The 18,307-nt window shown below is 35.8% G+C and overlaps 2 protein-coding genes across 9 annotated transcripts; both read left to right on the top strand.

The window, feature by feature from the left end:
* The first annotated feature begins 869 nt into the window (after positions 1-869).
* On the top strand, positions 870-5,278 carry LOC127789974 (WRKY transcription factor 44). Of its 8 annotated transcripts, none has more exons than XM_052319130.1 (7): positions 870-1,260; positions 1,359-1,422; positions 2,503-2,781; positions 2,878-3,018; positions 3,201-3,940; positions 4,257-4,406; positions 4,823-5,278. In XM_052319130.1, exons 3-7 carry the CDS (start codon positions 2,551-2,553, stop codon positions 5,004-5,006), a joined length of 1,446 nt encoding a protein of 481 aa, XP_052175090.1. In that variant the 5' UTR covers positions 870-1,260; positions 1,359-1,422; positions 2,503-2,550; the 3' UTR covers positions 5,007-5,278. The 8 variants fall into 8 exon arrangements, with proteins under 8 accessions (XP_052175090.1, XP_052175083.1, XP_052175086.1 ...); XM_052319123.1 differs by having other exon boundaries at positions 2,463-2,781; XM_052319126.1 differs by having other exon boundaries at positions 2,459-2,781.
* A 2,778-nt stretch (positions 5,279-8,056) lies between these two features.
* On the top strand, positions 8,057-14,577 carry LOC127789976 (probable serine/threonine-protein kinase PBL7). The gene is made up of 5 exons (XM_052319132.1): positions 8,057-8,316; positions 10,136-10,323; positions 10,550-10,739; positions 11,246-11,637; positions 13,773-14,577. Exons 1-5 carry the CDS (start codon positions 8,220-8,222, stop codon positions 14,094-14,096), a joined length of 1,191 nt encoding a protein of 396 aa, XP_052175092.1. The 5' UTR covers positions 8,057-8,219; the 3' UTR covers positions 14,097-14,577.
* The last annotated feature ends 3,730 nt before the right edge of the window (positions 14,578-18,307 follow it).

The following is an 18,307-nucleotide window of genomic DNA, read 5'->3' as shown; positions in this document are numbered from 1 at the left end:
AATCAAAATCCCTTGAAAAATATTTTGTGGGTAAATGGAATATAGATGGGAATTTTAGTTTGACAGTATTTTTGTACAAAAAGAAAATGTTACTTTTGAACATCTTGTTTATATCTGATGGGAAGTCCCAAAAGAGGACCACTCGACTTCAATACAGAACAGACCAATCCCTTGTCATTGCATGTAATATTGACAAGGCACTGCTTAATCCAGATAGCATTTACATGAGGTGGGCCAATTCTTTTTTTTTTTTATTTGTTTTTAAGTGGGCAAGAGGGCGTGTGTTGTGTATCCATTGGTGGGTTGGTTGAGGGGGCTGAAGAATGAGATCCAGCCAAGCGTCAATACATTGGGGCTGGGAGCCGAGACAGGTAGTTGGCCGTACAGTTAAGCCATCAGCCCACCAATAACAGATTTCACATTATTGATATCCACTCCCCATTGGGTGATGGTCTACTTGAATAGATACCATTAAAGAATTTAGAGCATTCGTGTTTGGATCTCATGACTCTCGAAGTATATTTAAATTTAAGACATGAATATGATATCTATTTATAAATGTAGTATAGACTTATTATTATACATAAGTGTTCATTTAAAATAAAAATAAATTATTTATACGAGACTTGTGAGATATTGAATTTGTCTCGGTATATGTTTAAAGAATAGTGACAATAACATCTTTTCAACAATAAAAAAAATCTTATTCTGTATTTATAGAGATTAAAAATGATATTCTTACAAAATTGTTATACCAGAAATACCATCAATTTTGTTTGAATTTTGAGTTTTCCAATGAAAGAATTCTGTTTGAATTTCTTGTTATAAGATTCGAGAGTTTGCCCATTTTCACACCATATTGGAAAAGAAGAAACAGCATTAAATTCAATTGGGTTTCTGAAAATTTTCTTCCGTTTTCTTGATAAGGGAAAAATTTTACCCCTTGACCTTTCAAATGCGTGGATTGTGAACTACCAAACACACATTTTGGAGAAGAAAGAGAGGAAAGAAGAAGAGAAACTGCTCAAAATTTCGTGTAGTGGGTTGAGAAAATCTTCTCTCTCCCCCCCCCCCCCCCGCCTCTCTCTCTCTCCCGAGAAACCACTATTTTCAAAAGCTCAAGAACTCAGAAGTTGGAAATTCCGATGATGCTGTTTTCTCTCTCTGTGAATCAGAAGAGACAAAGCCCATATTGTTGATGCCACTTAAAGCTTTCCTCTTTCTCAGTGCCAAGAGTTTTGTTCCTCCATATCACGACATGTATATGCATGAGTATTTTATTCTTTTTTAATTCTTTTTGAAAAGCAAACAAGAAGAGTTGTTTACTTTTTAACTTTATTTAAGATTCTGGGTTCCAGATCTCGGTGTAGGTACAGTTTAATGCTATAAAATGGATGGTCGATGAGATTCATTACCTTTGGGGTAAGTTCCGGCTTCTTCATCTTCCTCCCTGTCTCTCTTTGTGTCTATCTTACTGTGAATGCTTCTGGGTTTGCTCTGTTGTACTTGTTCCTATCATCTGCTTTACTAACTGCTAAGGTTAAGGTTTCCTTTTATGTCTTTTAAAGCTTCAAATTTTCATGTTCTATGGAGTTATCCTTTGTTGCTTGCATCAAACAGGATCTATGTTGTCTTCCTGACATTTTTTCCTCGAGAAATTGACTAAAATTGCTGCCATGGAAATTAAAAATTCTCATTGTTTGTCCATTATTGTTGGTGTTCTTAGTCCACTATTTTTTTGGTCTCCATTGTTTACTTGATTATTCAAGACCCAAATTAATCAATTTGTTTTGCTCCTTTCTTTGTGGGTGAGGGGCAGTTCCTCCGAACTAATCGATATCTGATTATCTTAGAATCATGATGCTTAATGTCAAAAAGAATAGGTGGGAACTTTTATTTTGGTACTTGTTTGACGCAGAAAAGAAGTACGATAGTATAGATTGAGGTTGAGACATTGAATGGCCTATTCTTGGGAGAAATGATAACCAATATGAGCCATTACCAGAACAGGATCTTAGGGTTTATAATGAACTCGAGTTGCTCGATAAATTGTGATTACATGAAAGAAGGGGCAAAGATTGCAAAATCATATTACAATATCAACTGTAACTGCTAACTTTATTACATGTTTAGAATACATAGAAGATTTTCATGGATAGCACCATTGATGTTTAAAAAGAAACTTAGGGACTGTAAAATTAATATCCAAACAACTATTTCTTCGGCTGCTAATGATGATGATGTTTTTCTTTTTCATGAAAGATAATACCCTATTCCCTTCTTCCAACTTTGTTGTTGTATTGTCCAAAGTTTTCAGTATAGAAATATTGTATGGGTTTAAAGTAGTTGATTTTCAGTAGCTGAGAGCTAATTCCAACACATAGTGAGGAGACGATTGTTATTCTGTTTATTCACCTCATGTCTAAATGTCTTTCCACTCCTTAATTGCTATTTGGAGACAGAAATTTGGACGCGGATTGATTCAAGATGGTCAATATGCAGCTTTGATGAACCAAAAGACTTGACTAGTATTTCTTGCAATAATCGATAATGGAGGTTAAAGAGGCAGAGCGGATAGTTATTGCCAAACCAGTTCCTTCAAGGCCTACTTGTTCCACCTTCAAATCATTCTCGGAGCTCCTTGCTGGTGCCATAAATTCCTCTCCCTCTCCCCCTCCCTCTAATGTATGTTCTCAAACTGCAATTACTGCCATTAGACCAAAAACTGTGAGATTCAAGCCAACAGGGAATCATGCTCCATTTGGGCTGGTTTCTTCCCAGGTACTTCTTTGCTTGATTTCATGTCTTGTAGTTTCATGGTTCACGGAATTTTCATCTGAATGATCTTTCTGATGTGTCCTCTGTCCAACATCTTAGGCCAATATGCCGGGGGCTGCCGCTTGTTGTTCATCTGATAAGGTGGATAGGGCCTCGAATTCAGACAACAAATCTACTGTAGTATACAAGCCCTTAGCAAAGGTTGCATCGAGGACGATGTTTTCTCTGTTGGCGAATCAGGTTAGTATCTGTCTCGAGCATGGAGTTCGATGAAAAGTGGTGCTGTTATCTTCCTAGCAATTCATCTCTAGATTTTAACATGTTCCAACCAACAAACCTCTGCAACTTGAATTTACTAAATACCTATCAAAATTGTTTTGTCTGAATATGAAATCATGCGGTTAATAGTTTGTTCTATCCAGGGGAACTCCAACATTAGTCATCAACAAGCTCCAGGTCAGGTGGAAGTCTGTGTTCAACCGCCAACCAAATATGAATATCATTTTGGATCTGCCCTTGATTCAAATCTTCATCAGAATATTCCATTGCAAACAGAAAGGGAGAAGATGACTGAGTCATCCCAGATAGCATCACAGAGTATGGAAGACGATCAAAGGTTTTTGCGGCCCACTAGTAATGGGGATCGACCCTCTTATGATGGGTATAACTGGAGGAAGTACGGGCAAAAGCAGGTTAAAGGAAGTGAGTACCCAAGAAGTTATTACAAGTGCACGCACCCGAATTGCCCCGTGAAAAAGAAGGTTGAGAGGTCGTTGGATGGCCAGATAGCAGAAATTGTCTACAAAGGGGAGCACAACCATTTGAAGCCTCAGCCTCCTAAGCGCAATGCATCAGATGGACAAGAGCAAGGATTTGTATCTGATGGGACCGTACAAGAGACAAACAACCGATCATGGAGTAACCTACTCAATGAGAAGAATGATGATTTTGAAGGTAGAACGGAAAACCAGGATGAAGTTGGATTGCCCGGCTTCTCAACTTATTCAGGCAAAGCCCCGTTGTCTTATGATCCTGCTACTGCTGGGGCAGGCAATACTGGTTTGAGAACTCGCCAGAATTCTAGTGGTCTTAGAAGGGCTTGTGAGCAAGAAAGAAACCAGGGGTCGGAAGCAGAAGACAAAGAAACTCTAAGTAAAAGAAGGTGAGAGATTATACTAAACTCCAAATAAAGCAAGTGCAGTTCAACATCTTTCATGTAGCTGAAGATATCTCCATGGATAGAAATGATTGTTGAGCTAGAATTCATGTAGCTAAACATCACCAAGTAGGATAATGCTTGGTGTGTTGTTATTGTTTTAGTTCACCTTATTTCATATAATTCAAGCAACAATAGAGTCTCTCTATAGCCTGGTCGCCGTGAGAATTTTCTGTTCCTATGTTGCCATCTTTCCATTATGCATTGCCTGTTCTTCACATCAATGTCCATTGGCTGTACTGATTTTGCTATCTTTGCACAGGAAAATTGCGAATGAACCGGGCACATCAGGGGAAGGAGTGCAAGAGCCACCTGATGCCGTTCAGAGTGCAACAGATCCCGAGACAGTAAGTGATGGCTTTCGTTGGAGGAAATATGGGCAGAAAGTTGTCAAGGGAAGTCCATATCCCAGGTTGGTTCTTCCTTACCTAGCCTTTCTTTCATCATCCCACTGCCAATCTTTAGGTTTTGTCCGATCTAATTCCATCCTTGTGAACATTGGGGGGAGTACCAACATGAATATATTCCTACAAAGTTTTGAGATTATAAACAAGCCACTCGACCTTTCATCAGATAGTGACATTGGATGACTAATTTGCTTCGATATTTGCAAGAAAATTGTTAACTAAGTTGGTGCAACATTTAAGGCTTGTGATTGTTGATATTGTTGTTGTTGTCATCTTCCTGTTCTTTTTACTAAAATAAGAACAAGTGTCTCTTTCTAGTATTCATTTACTGACACCAGATCAATGTTTTCTTATTCTTCTCTAGGACTAGTGTACCTCTAGTTAATGCAACTTCTCACCAAGGCTTAATTTTGTAATGCAGAAGTTACTATAGATGCACCAGTCTCAAGTGCAATGTGCGCAAGCATGTCGAAAGAGCATCAGACGATCCAACTACGTTTATCACCACATATGAGGGGAAACACAACCATGATGTTCCCACCAAGAACATGAATCCACCTGCATCTGAACCGGATTCACAGGCTGCAACTTCAGAGGACAAATGACGATTGGTGCTGCAGAAGAAAACGATCCCAACCGAAGAACTATTCTGGACAAAGGGTATTTAGAAAGAGTTCTAGATCCCATCTAAGACAAGGATTTGAGTAGTTTTGACACTCTAATAACAAAGGTTTCCTTGTAAAGACCAAACAAAAAAAAGAAAAGAAAAAAGGAGGGTAATTGGAATCATTTGATGGGTATTTTTGTTGTCTTTACTGTCTACTGCCTAATTGGAATCATTTGATCTTTTGATAGAGTGAAGAATCATATCTATGCATCTTCTTAGTTCTTTCTCCATGAATGATTCTCAAAGCAGATACCATTCACCATGGAGTTCATATTACGGCATTGACGCCCTCTGCTAGCTATTCACAAACCACACTGCTTCCAGGGACTCTTCTCTTCTCCTCTTCAAGCCACCTTATGTGCATGAGGAGGGCATCATGGTTAAACTGAGCTGAGTTTAGTCATAAGACTATTTGGACTAGTTAAGTGTTAATATGTGTAAAATATGAGTACAGTTGAAATAAGAAGATTTACGATAAATTGTGAGACTCACGATTAAAATGTAAAAATAAACACACTTGTAAGGTAAGTGAGTGAAAATATAAGAAATTTATAACAAAGAGATTAAAGAAGAACAAAAATAAAATTGGGAATACAAATTATTAAAAATTTAAAATTAAGTAATCGACCCCACTTGATAAAATTAAGAATTTTAAATGAAGTTTTTAACTTATAAAGTTTAATGAGCTACAATTAACTTTATTTTAGCAAGATGCACATCAAAAGTCAAAACACCTTAAATAATTGAAAACTTGCCATCTGTCCTGTGAACTTTGAATGCTTTATTAGGAAGCCCATCCACTCAGACATTGACAGAGGGCCGCTGATATGATGCTTAGATACTATAGGAAAAAAGAGACAATTTCATGGTCCCCACTCTAATTGACCTAATAATATAACCTTATTATAGCCTATCTATCTTTCTTGCCCAGTCTGTCCATGGTTTTTAATTTCAAGGAATCTGGAATTCAATCTTCCTTTAGATGATCATATATTTAAAAATTACCTATTAAAGTAATTTATGATTATCAAAATTCTATTGTCACATTATTTTAACAATATTCTTGTAAAAAAGTATAGAAATAGTATAGTGTAGTTCCTGGAACAATGGGCTGAAAGAAGGCCAATTGGGTCATGAATTCAAGGGGTAAAATTGTTATTTTCTCGCACACATTTGTGGTATTATCAATTAATTATATTATGACAGGTGTGATATTGTTTAGACTGTTTAGGTGTAATAGGATATTATCTTTAATGTTTTATAAATAAATAATTGCAATATTATATATTTAAAAATTGGTTACTTATTATAAAAATAAAATTATTTTTTATTTTTGACGTGATGCTAAGAAATTACTAGAATGGATGACATGCCAATCTTTTTTAGGTAATAAATTAATCCGAATCTAATTCTAGATCTTAATTTAAAGAATTCAAGTTAAATTTAATAAATTTATTTTAAATTAAATTCAAATAAGAAATTTCATTATTTGACGATAGTTGATCTTGAAAATCAATTAAACTCTAGAATTTCAAACAAAATTTTGAGAATCTTAACAATTTCGAGAATAATTTCAAATATTATGCCTCTTTTAATTTATATAAAGAGAAGTGTTTTAGAAGTAAAATCATTGAATTAAAAATTCATTATTACTTTTTTTGAATGTCATTATTAATTTGAATATGAGACACTTAAAGATCTAACCCGTCTCATTTTCTTGTAAATATAATTTTTGAAATGTTGATTAAGAGATACAAATTCCAAAATCAAGATTTGCGCAGTGATTGACCCTAAAACTATCATCAATTACTATATTACCATGCATATTCTTTTCTTAATTGACAATGCTTGGGGTCATATTTTAATTGAATAAACACACTTAAAAGGAGGGCTAATCTGCAAATAAAATAAGCCAAGGGCTCTGAAGATCACTTGGCTTCTAAAAGAAATTTAATTAATCAAACAAAATGTTGAAAACCCTTTTGTCATTATTAGTTCATACCTTTTATTTTATTTTATATTATATTTAGTTAATGTGACATTTCATGAATCATGTGGCTGTGGGAGATGAAAACAAAATTGCATTACTGTTATCCACTCTTAGGGTGACAAAGGGATCATCTTTTAAGGTCTTATCGCATATGCTTAATTAGAAGATTAAAGCTTTGGTGAGAATGACTTTAGGGACCATCTTTTAAGGTCTGATAGCATATGCTTAGAAGATTAAAGCTTTGGTTGGGGGGAATGACCTTTGAGTGATGGGTCATTTTTAATGTCTTTTCAAGATGTGTTTACATATAAATTTATGATCTTTGAGTGATGGGTCATTTTTAAATTTTGCACTTAATTAGTTATTATACTTTAATTTTTATTTCCACAATTATTAGATTTTAATTTTTTGTTATAATTCAATTTTTAATCAAGTTCCCTTAACAGAAACTAACATAATATGTATTAAGATAAACTCAAAAATAAATTAATAATAGAATTAACACAAACCTCTTATTTAAGAGATTTTGAGGTTTATATTAATCTATACTATGTTAATTTATAAATTAACAGAATTTGATAAAAAAAAATTTAAAAAAGACTGAATTGTAACAAAAATTAAAATTTAGTAACTTTGGTGGTAAAAATTAAAAATAGTAATTATTTATCAGTCAAAACACTTAATCAAATCTTTTATTATACTAAAATATTATTAATTGTGTTATTAATTATAATAAAACTGGTAATCGGTATGAACTAACATCACCCAAATGGGGGTGCCAGGTGATGTTAAGTCACGTGATGGTTTCTGTAACAATTTAATACAATTATAAAAGGGTCAATTATTAGAAAATAAATCAAATTAGAAGGGGTTAAACCATCCAATTTGTATTTGGGGGGGGGGATATGTGAGATAAATCATATTGGGTGGGGTCTTTGTGTAGTTAACCGTACCTGGGACTTTGACCAGATCTTGGGGAGATGCCAGTACTTTTTCATCCGTGGCCTGCATGTTTCAATTTTGAAGGGAGTTGTTCAATGATTTGTCTCCAACAGTGACCTTCTCGTGTGTCAATCAATCTCAAGTGTTGGGTCTGAATCTTTTGGGCCTTTGGTGCCATTTGCCTCCTGCTTCTCTGTAATCATCAGTGAGCTGAGGCAAATGGGTTGGTTTCCTTGCTCTGGACAATCGAGCCAGGCGGCAATGAAGAGGAGGAGGAGGAAGAAACAGACTCAAGACCCAATTAAACCTACTTCAGGTAACGGATTTTTGGATGGAAATCTTGGATGATTTGTGCGTTTTGATGCCCAGAAGTTAAGCCTCCTTCTCCATCTTCAACTCACTTTGGAGGTCAATCTGCGGTTTCTTGTAGTTGGCATTGTTTTAGATTTAAGAGAATTGGGTAGTTAGATGATTGCAGGCATATAAAGTTTGCCCATTCTGGGGTGTTATGCGGTTCTTAAAAGAGAATTTTGGGTTTCAGAGTTCATCTTTTTGTTTTCTTGAGTTAATTACACAAAACGCCATCAAGTCACTTGGAAACCTAATCTGTTATTTCCTGTAGTTGGGATTGCTTTACATTTAAGAGAATTGGGTAGTTTAGATGATTGCAGGCATATAAAGTATGTCCATTCTGGGGTTTTATGTGGGTTTTAAAAGAGAATTTTGGGTTTCAGAGTGAATCTTTTTGTTTGCTGAGCTAATTACACAAACCGCCATCTTCGAGTCAGTTGGAAACCTAATCTGTTATTTCCTGTAGTTGGGATTGTCTTAGATTTGAGAGAATTGGGTAGTTTAAATGATTGCAGGCTCGTGAAATATGCCCGTTCTGGGGGTTTTTGGGTTTTAAGAGAAAATTTTGGGTTTTAGGGTTTCATCTTTTTGTTTGATGAGTTAATCACACAGCATCTGGATCTTTGCAATTTGAAGGCAAGGTTGGAACCTAAATATGTTTGGTGTTAGTGCCCCAAGAACTACAGAATCATTTTAGCTATGCTTTAAACAGCTGTTTGGCTAAATCTTTTGAGCTGTTCAGTTGCTTCAAAGCATAATAGCTGAAAAAGTAACTCCTAGAAATGATTTTATTCCTTTGTTTATCAGGAAGCAATAAAACCCTGGGGTGCTTTCTCAAATGATTTTATTCCTTTGTTTATCAGGAAGCAATCAAACCCTGGGGTGCTTTCTGTAGGTATCTATATACCACACATTTATACACAAATATATGTACAGAGAGAGGTTCTATGCCATGACTTAAACTTGGAATTGAATTTTTCAGTTTGAAATTTTGTCATCCATTTGAAATTCTTGCTTCTTGTTAGACTGTTGTTCATTGGCTTCAAAATAGAGTTGTAAAGGGTGGGTCACGAGATGATAAACTCTTTTCAAATTTAAACCTATTCATAATAAGTATAAAAATATTAGGCCTGATCTTTTAGTAAAACTTTATTTTCTTTTGTTTGATGTTAATTTATATATGGCATGACATGCAAATCAACCTGGGTTCTTGAATTCCTGGTTGCTTATTGTTTGTATTGAACACGGACCTAAACTATGAATATGAGTGCTAGTTTGCATTTTGAGTGTGTTTGTTGGTATAGAAAGTTCTTGTATTTTTTAGAATAATGCATTGAATCATTACTCCCCTGTTCATTTTGCTTCATTGCATAAGTCAAAGATAGAAAGTTGTTCTTTACTACTGCATCCTTGAGTTTTATAGAATGTTTTTTCAATTTTCTTTATGAACGGATTTATGCATACTATCCATCATGAACACTGTGGAAAGGACACTTGTTATCTCAATTGGATTACAATTGTTGATTTTTGTTCTAATTGATCTGATTAGGAAGAAATATGGCTCGTTCTGAGTGTTCTTGGCACTGGTTGTATGCTAGTGCAGCTTGCTCTTTGAATTTAGAAGATAAATCACTTCTCAACTTCCATAAAGGCCTCACTGTGTTAATCTTAACTTAGTTTGGTTAATTTTTCTTCTTTTTTAATTTGCGAACCCTTTTCTTTTGAATTTTTTAATTAAAATTTGATATTTTTCCACTCTTTTTTTGTTCTTCTAATTTTTCCAGATAAATTGAAGACAAATCCCTCTTTGAAGCTAAAGGAGTCATCAAAAGATGAAGGGTCCAATATTGCAGCTCAGACTTTCACATTCCGTGAACTAGCTAATGCTGCCAGAAATTTCAGAGGTGATTGTCTTCTTGGAGAGGGAGGCTTTGGCAGAGTATATAAAGGGCGACTGGAAAGTTCTAATCAGGTTAAGCAAGTTTATCTTACTGAAACAATTTATGAAATAGAGAGATAAGAAGAGCAGTTGGAGAAGATATTTGCTCTTTACTGCTGTGACTAATGGCTAATGCCAACTTAAGCCAATATTGTAAGAAGGCGCTAGACTTGTGATTGTCTTGGTCTTCCCATCCCTGGTTGTTCTTTTCAATAATGGTGTATGGTGAAATTGAGAATCTTTTCTGTGTTTGATGTAGGTTGTGGCCATCAAGCAACTTAATCGTAATGGATTGCAAGGGAACAGGGAATTCCTTGTTGAAGTGCTGATGTTGAGTTTGCTTCACCATTCTAACCTTGTTAATCTGATTGGTTATTGTGCTGATGGTGATCAGAGGCTTTTGGTTTATGAATATATGCCACTCGGATCTTTAGAGGACCATCTTCATGGTATGTATGTTCACTGTGGAAAACAGCTTACAGTTTTACAGAAAATGGAAAATTTGAAACTTTGTTTGAATGCAAAATTTTCTAAATAGAAAATTGGGATTTAGAAAATTCTATTCTCCAAAATTGAATTGAACTTGAAAAACTCCTAAAATGAGTTTTCCAAGTTTTCCTTAATCTAGGAGATTTCGGAAACATGGTTTTCCATAATTTTTTTTCCAAATCATCTTCATCTCCTTCTCTAACACAAGCTAGACATAAGAAAAACCTTTATTTGCCTCTCTTTTGAACATATGTTCCAATTTTTTAGATTGAAAATTAGCTTTTTATACTTCTAACATTTGAACGCATTTTTCAAATTTTCTATGGAAAATGAAAACTAGACATTTTATAGAAAATTGGAGGGAGAAAACTGGAAAACATTTTCCACAATTAAGCAGCCCCCAAATCTAGTTTTTCATTTTTTGAATTTTGTGCCTCAAAAAATACTTGGTCTTCTTATCATGCAGGCCTTCCTGTGGGCAAGAAACAACTTGATTGGAATACAAGAATGAAAATAGCTGCTGGGGCAGCAAAAGGATTGGAGTATTTGCATGACAAAGCCAGCCCCCCTGTAATATACCGTGATTTAAAATCCTCCAATATTTTGCTGGATGAGGATTATAATCCCAAGCTTTCTGATTTTGGGTTGGCCAAAGTTGGGCCTGTAGGTGATAAATCACATGTATCAACAAGGGTTATGGGTACTTATGGCTACTGTGCCCCTGAGTATGCAATGACTGGTCAGCTGACTCTGAAATCAGATGTTTATAGCTTTGGGGTTGTTCTTTTGGAGATCATCACAGGCAGGAAAGCAGTTGAGAATTCAAAAACAGCAGGAGAGCAAAATTTGGTAGCATGGGTAAGTCAGCTGCACCTACCTTATTGCTTCCCTCGAAACATGTAGTGATCCTACATCTATGCATCTCATATGCTATACTATTCAAACAGCATCCGTTGTAGAATGGAGTCTTTAGTCAGTGAATAATGCTATTTAAACGGTGGCTGCAATTCTGATTGTAGCTCAATTCCATAGATGTGTTGTTTTTAGTGTTGCTGATCAAAAACATGAGTTGATCATCTCCTGTAGATATAATATTTATTTAGCTCTTCTTTGCACTACACTCACCTGAGAGTTTACACGCTTAAAATGCCAGTGTTTTTTTTTTTTTTTTTCTGATAGCAGCCAAGTCAATTGATCTACTTAAAAGTTAAACATCTTCTAATTTCAAACACATTGTCCCGACCTTAGTCTGAGAAATCCAGGTAATGTTGGTATGTTACTCTATCCTCCACTCAAACAAGGGAAATGCATTGTCCTGAGAAGGTAATAAAATGGTTCTGCTCTCCATTACAGCAACAAGGCCGTTATGTGAATTGTAAACCTGTTGAAGAGATAGAATAGGACCAAGTATATATCTTTATTACCAAAGGTTGAATGCTGCATGTGAGGTCGTGAATTAGTAACTGCGTCCAATTTCCAGAGAAATGTTTTTGTACTTGACTCGATATATAGTTGACCTGAAGAGGGATAAAGTCTGTCCAACCAACAGATAGGTGATGTGCTTAACCCAGATAGTTCACAGACCTTATCCCGTGGTATTTACATGTGGTTCTCTTTCTTATTCCTGCAAAGAAAACCCTGATAATTTACATAACTCTCTCTCTCTCTCTCTCTCTCTCCTGCCTTTTAGCTTCCAGCTACTAGGTGCAGTTTTGGTCTGTCTTCAAGTTTTATCAAGCTCAGAGTTTTATTTGTCCAGGTAAATGCATCTCATAAAAACTTTGGTTTGTCTCTTACCCACTAGAAGCAAGCAAGATGTGATTTCAAATGCAGAACCTTGTTAGATGAGACCTGGCCACTACCATACTGAACTCGCTAATAACCATGTTAGATGGGAATGGTACCAATAGTCAAAGAGGTGCCCTACCATTTGTGAGCTGGCTGTTCTATCTTGATCACCGATCCCTACTTAGCATAACTTTGTTATAGGTTAGGGTTTGCAATTGCTATAATTAACATTAGAGAAACCTCAATATTGACCTAAAATTTTCTTCCCCGAGGGATTTTGTTTGCTTCCATTTGGTTTTGAGTTGAACCAGAATTGCCTCTTAATTTAACAGCTTGGATAGAGCAGGTAGTTCAAAGAAGAAAAAAACTTGATTTATTTTCTGAAGCAGTGAACTAAAAGCCTTGAAAATGAAATGATAGTTTTACTTGATGTATTTGTGCAAAGTGAACATGAGATCTGCAATAAAGACTATAGTGTCATTCTACAAAAATTAAAAGACCTTAAAAATTGACTTGTCCAATATCACAAGAATTGAGTTATATCGTGGCTGTTGGTAAGGATGAAATTCATGGGTAACATCTTGTCAACTGCACCCTTAGACTCATGAAAAAATCCACTTCTCGTTGTGCAGGATTGAAATATTTCCTTAGATTTCTTTGGACCCAATTGGAGAACTTAAATTATTTATTTCTAGAGAAACTCAAATTAGCTGAACTTCCACTTGGGGTAGATTCAATTGTGATTATGGATGGCAATGGATTGCCCATTTACCCATTTGCATACCCATATAATAAATGTTTAAAATATGTCTTGTGTTTATGTCCTTCAAATATGAATTTTTCACTCTTATTTTAATTTTAAATGGGTAATTAGGGCCGTATTTTAGTAAATGTTAAAATAGATTTTATCTCTATAACTCAAAATATGAATTTTTCATAATCATTTTAATTTTAAATGGGTAAATGGGACCCCTTGCCATCCTTAATTGTGATTATCCATAACCTAAGTTTTCCAAGTTTATGTGTAAGGTTTGATTAATGCATTCGCAAGTGAAAGTTCTAGTTGGGGTGAGGGGGTTATTATTTGACAAAAAACGTGTACTTTGAAGTTAACTTGGCAAAAAAAAAAAGAACATGTACTTCCATTCCATGCTTATCATCTGATGATTCTCACCAATCTTGGGTTATATGTTGGTCTAATGCAGGCAAGACCCTTATTCAATGATCGAAGAAAGTACTCACAGTTGGCTGATCCAAATCTCCAGGGTCAGTACCCTGAAAGGGGCTTGTATCAAGCTCTTGCAGTTGCAGCGATGTGTGTTCAAGAGCAACCTACAATGCGTCCTGTCATTGCTGACGTAGTAACAGCTTTAAGTTTCCTCGCTTCAAAGAAGTATGACCACGAAAATCAGCCAAGTCAAAGCTCCCATTGGACTCCTTGTACTCCTCCTAGGTCGAGGAGAAATATTGGTATAAGACTTGACAGTGACAATGGATCCGAGAGAGACTCATCCAGAAGATCAAATTAGTTGCTTCCTTGGTGTCAAATTGTAGAGATTACTTCTGAATCTGAGGAAACTGTTTTGGAATGTATCAGTTTTGGTTTTATTACTTATCACATCCTCAGAGAGCACTATAAACTTTGGTAAGAGAGAATCAGTGGGCAAGTTCAGTTTGGCTGAATTTATTTGCTGTCAGCTGATCTTTATATTAGATTGAAGCACCTTCATGTTTGTTAATGGAGAAAAAGTCCATCTTCCCAGGTTGGCATAATATCTCTAATCTTCAAACTTGAAGTTTTCTCTCATCTGTAATAATTCCATTTTCATGTCGAGGTTACCTTCCCTTGTGCTGCGTTATCTGTATAGTTATGGTACATATTCCATTATGTGAGTTCTGTAACAGTCGATGTCTCAAACAATGATGGTATTGCACCACATCTTCGAAATACATATAGAGATTATATCGACAGCTTCTTTTGGGGCAATGCCATGGGCTTATTGTCTTCAACTTCCCTCTGGTTTGAAGATAGAGTGGTGCTTTCATATCTGTGTTCCATTTTTGCATTAGCTCAAGATGTTAATGACACTGCCTTTACACATTTTTGACAGAATATGGAGTGCTGCTTTCTCCTCCATTTCTTCTCATGTTCATATTTATGCGTAAGCTTCTGTCTTCCTTCTCTAATCAGTTATGGTGTCATTATATCATCTCAGTTAGACCCTGATACTAAAAAAGGAACAGTAGTGCACACTGAGAGCACTAGCCCAACACCGACAACCAACCAAACGAAGATTAACAATCACAGAGAGAAGGAACCAAGAAGACGTTGGTTTGTGAATTGCTTACTTTTTAAGTTTCATCAGACACCTATTTATACAGTCCTTTAGATGGTTCTGGAGATGGGTCTAATTAATCTACCTCACATTGGTAATACCAGATAATAACTACACATGTTCAAACTAAGAGAATAGAATAGTCTACTCTTGGTGATACAAGACATTAGTTACTAAAGAACAACTAAGAGACAAAATAATGAACTCTTAACTAATCAACCTTCCAAAATAATTTTTGCATAATTTTATTTGTTGACCACATATTAATTGGCACCCAAAAAATCATGACTATTTGATCTTATTGTAGCAACCACTTTTAATTGACATTGTAGCATCGGCATCAAGTTTCTCATTTATTGCATACTTCTTTCTGCAGTTCTGGAAAACAACTTACTTTCTAATCCTCTTTTGTAACCTGATTCTGAAAAGAAAATGCCATACTTGGTGCAAGTCTAAACTAGACAGGTTTGCAGGAACATTGCCAACTGAAACTTGTTCAATTGCTTGAAAGTTAACAGATTATAATCAGCAATGGTGCACATCCATGCTTATAATTAGCAAGCGAAAAGGCCTATAACAATGCATTATCAGATCAGTCATCTCAACAGTAGAACTACTACTCCTCGTATACTTATAAAATGGTAACATTTTATATGGAGCTTACTTCAATCATATGTCTTCTTCCCATGGAAGACTGCGCCTTTTCTCTAGCATGCTTAATTAAGAGCATCGAGAACACCTTTAAGACTTGCATTAACAATAGGTGACTTGAGTGGGCCTTTGCAAATCAATTGGTACCAATGCCAGTGATTTGTCGGCATCATCATCCTAAACTTGATCCTCCATTGGCACCCACCTTCTCCATGGGAGACCTTAAACATAATATCTGATAATAATGACAAAATTGAGTCCCAATTAGCTTCATAGACAGAGAACATAAAATATGAACTACATATTTGTTTATACATGTGTATATATGTATTTGAGGATGAGCCATTCTAGCGACTGTAAAGTTACTCCTTTATGGTCGGAATGTCATAAATTTAAGTTGTGAAAATAGTTCTTTGCAAAAGAACAAGGAAACGACTATGTGTTTATATAATCCTCCCCCCAACCTCACAAAATTAGGAGCCTAGCTCATTGGGTACACTATTTATGTGAACATGAGTATCTGCTAATTAAAATACTGTTTCAAGTTCAAAGAACCATGGAAATTGTGCTTGATACCTTAGATCATCTCTCTTTGTATTCTTGTAGTTTCTACTCAATCCAAACATTTTCTTCAGAACTGGCTTCATCTCAGAGACTCATCAACTGGATTGCCATGGCCTTGATTGGATGTAGCAGTGTGTGAACCATTGTCTCGCGGATCTAGCGAGACTATTTGGCAGTTTCTCTTTTGCAGAGTTTCTTGAATTTCCCATTTTGCAGGGTTTTTTCATTTGGGGTTTGGGCTCTTTATCTTCTGGTTCTTTGGTATTAGAAAAGGTGTGGATGATACATAGGAGATATCATTCTTCCATAACAAGCTTGAATGCTCCGAGTCCTCTGACACAAATTGTATATTCAAGAGCTCCAGCTTCTTCACTAGGAGTTTCAGCCTCTTCTCCACTCTGTTTCTTGACTTGGTTTTTGCCCTCAACTGATTCTCTAGCTCTGTAAACTGAGGGGTGGGGGAGGGGGAGAGAAAGAGATTTGTTATTGGTAACTCAGAAAAAAGAAACGATATACGTGAAAATCAATCGATAGAGAAAAAGAGAGACACCTTTGTTTCCATGAATTGTGCTATTTGTACAGAAAATAATTTACAAAATGTTTTATAGGGTGATATATCGCAATTTTTGTTTACTCCCTTCTCTCTCTCTCCCATTCCCTCATTGTTGCAATTGACCACCCGCCGCTGTCGTTCTTCACCTTAGCTGCCTCGCCTGCTCTTGTTGCTGCCTCACCTTCTCTTGCCGCTGCAACCTTATTGCCTTGCCATCTCTCGCTGCCTCCCTTCTGCCACCTTGCCGCCTCGCCTCCTCTTGTCACTACAACCTCGCCGTCTTTGTCGCCTCACCTTCTCACTGTTGCATCATCCAGCAATCGGTTCGCCTTTTGCTGCTACATCAAGAGGCGAGTTGATTGTTGGAGGATGTAGCGGTGAGGAGGCGAGGTGGTGGAGGCGAAGAATGGCAGCGAAAGGGTCAGCGGTGGATGGTTGGTTGCAGCAACGAGAATGCAGCAACGACGAGAGAAAGAAGAGAGGAGAGATTGCTGGAGGGGGAAGGGGCAAAATAGCCATTTAAGCTACCTGTAAAACCCTATATGTATAAATGGCATTATCCTATTTCCATTTGGTCTGCATCTTTCTTGGCAACCCTTGAAGCCACTCTATCCGAAAGCAGTCTTCCTCTCAAAAACTCCACTATTCTCAAACCATCATCTTCTTTCATTTTCTTGAGAACCCATATCAAACATGTGGAACGCAAATCATGGTAAACCAACTCTATCAATTTCTCTCTGCCACTAGCTAGCTGATCTTTTTCTCATCACCAAAGTTCAGTTAAGTCCCTTTAGAAACCTAAAGAACCCACCTTTTCGCCCTGTTATGTTGCCCAACAGACTTGTAGGGGGTGGGACTCTTTTTCTCATCACCAAAGTTCAGTTAAGTCCCTTTAGAAACCTAAATAACCCACATTTTTGTCAGCCCTGTTATGTTTCCCAACAGACTTGCAGGGGTGAGTCCACACCCCCTTCTTATTTTATTCGCATCGGGCAACATAATCCAACGAAAACAACAAAATAAAATCCCTTTTTATTTGGGTACTAATCTATCAAATCAGAGGCTTAAACATAGGCACAATAATTGGCTTCAAGTGTTGCTTGCTTATTTGTTGAGTTTCAGTGCTATTTATTCGGCTTCAAGTGTTGTTTATTTGTTGAGTTTCAGTGCTATTTATTCAGATTATGGCACCTTTGTATAATCTGAATATTCCACAAGTTATAGTGTACCAGGGTCACAAATGAGTTAAGTCATTTGTAAATAACTTGGTGTTCGATTCAATAAAAACTCATTTGATAATTAGTTTAATTTAAACCCGTGCGATACACGGAAGAGTTTAATTTAAAAATAAAAGATTAAACTTGTTATTTTAAATAATTCTAACATAATTGATAATTATAGTTTTTTTTCTTTTAATATTTAATTTTTTTATCAAAATTTAAGTTTAATTAATTATTAGCTATTCAATATATTAATGGATAACACTCTTAATTCAATATACCACAATTCAATGTGCTAAAAAATAATTAACATATTAAGTAGGTCACTTGGTAAAATACTTATACATTTTTTTATTTATTATATTATATTTATTTATAAATAAATATTATAAAATTTATAATATATCAACTCAAAG

This window comes from Diospyros lotus, chromosome 14, assembly GCF_014633365.1.
Source record: "Diospyros lotus cultivar Yz01 chromosome 14, ASM1463336v1, whole genome shotgun sequence".
NCBI lineage: Eukaryota > Viridiplantae > Streptophyta > Magnoliopsida > Ericales > Ebenaceae > Diospyros > Diospyros lotus.
This window is presented reverse-complemented; position numbering and strand designations above follow the sequence as displayed.

Bases quoted from the DNA above. Each gene is read 5' to 3' on its own strand.
- LOC127789974 (XM_052319130.1), top strand. From the start codon at position 2,551: ATGGAGGTTAAAGAGGCAGAGCGGATAGTTATTGCCAAACCAGTTCCT. The intron at 2,782-2,877 runs GTACTTCTTTGC...CCAACATCTTAG, and splicing joins TTGGGCTGGTTTCTTCCCAG to GCCAATATGCCGGGGGCTGC. The intron at 4,407-4,822 runs GTTGGTTCTTCC...TTTGTAATGCAG, and splicing joins AAGGGAAGTCCATATCCCAG to AAGTTACTATAGATGCACCA.
- LOC127789976 (XM_052319132.1), top strand. From the start codon at position 8,220: ATGGGTTGGTTTCCTTGCTCTGGACAATCGAGCCAGGCGGCAATGAAG. The intron at 8,317-10,135 runs GTAACGGATTTT...TAATTTTTCCAG, and splicing joins CCCAATTAAACCTACTTCAG to ATAAATTGAAGACAAATCCC. The intron at 10,740-11,245 runs GTATGTATGTTC...CTTATCATGCAG, and splicing joins TTTAGAGGACCATCTTCATG to GCCTTCCTGTGGGCAAGAAA.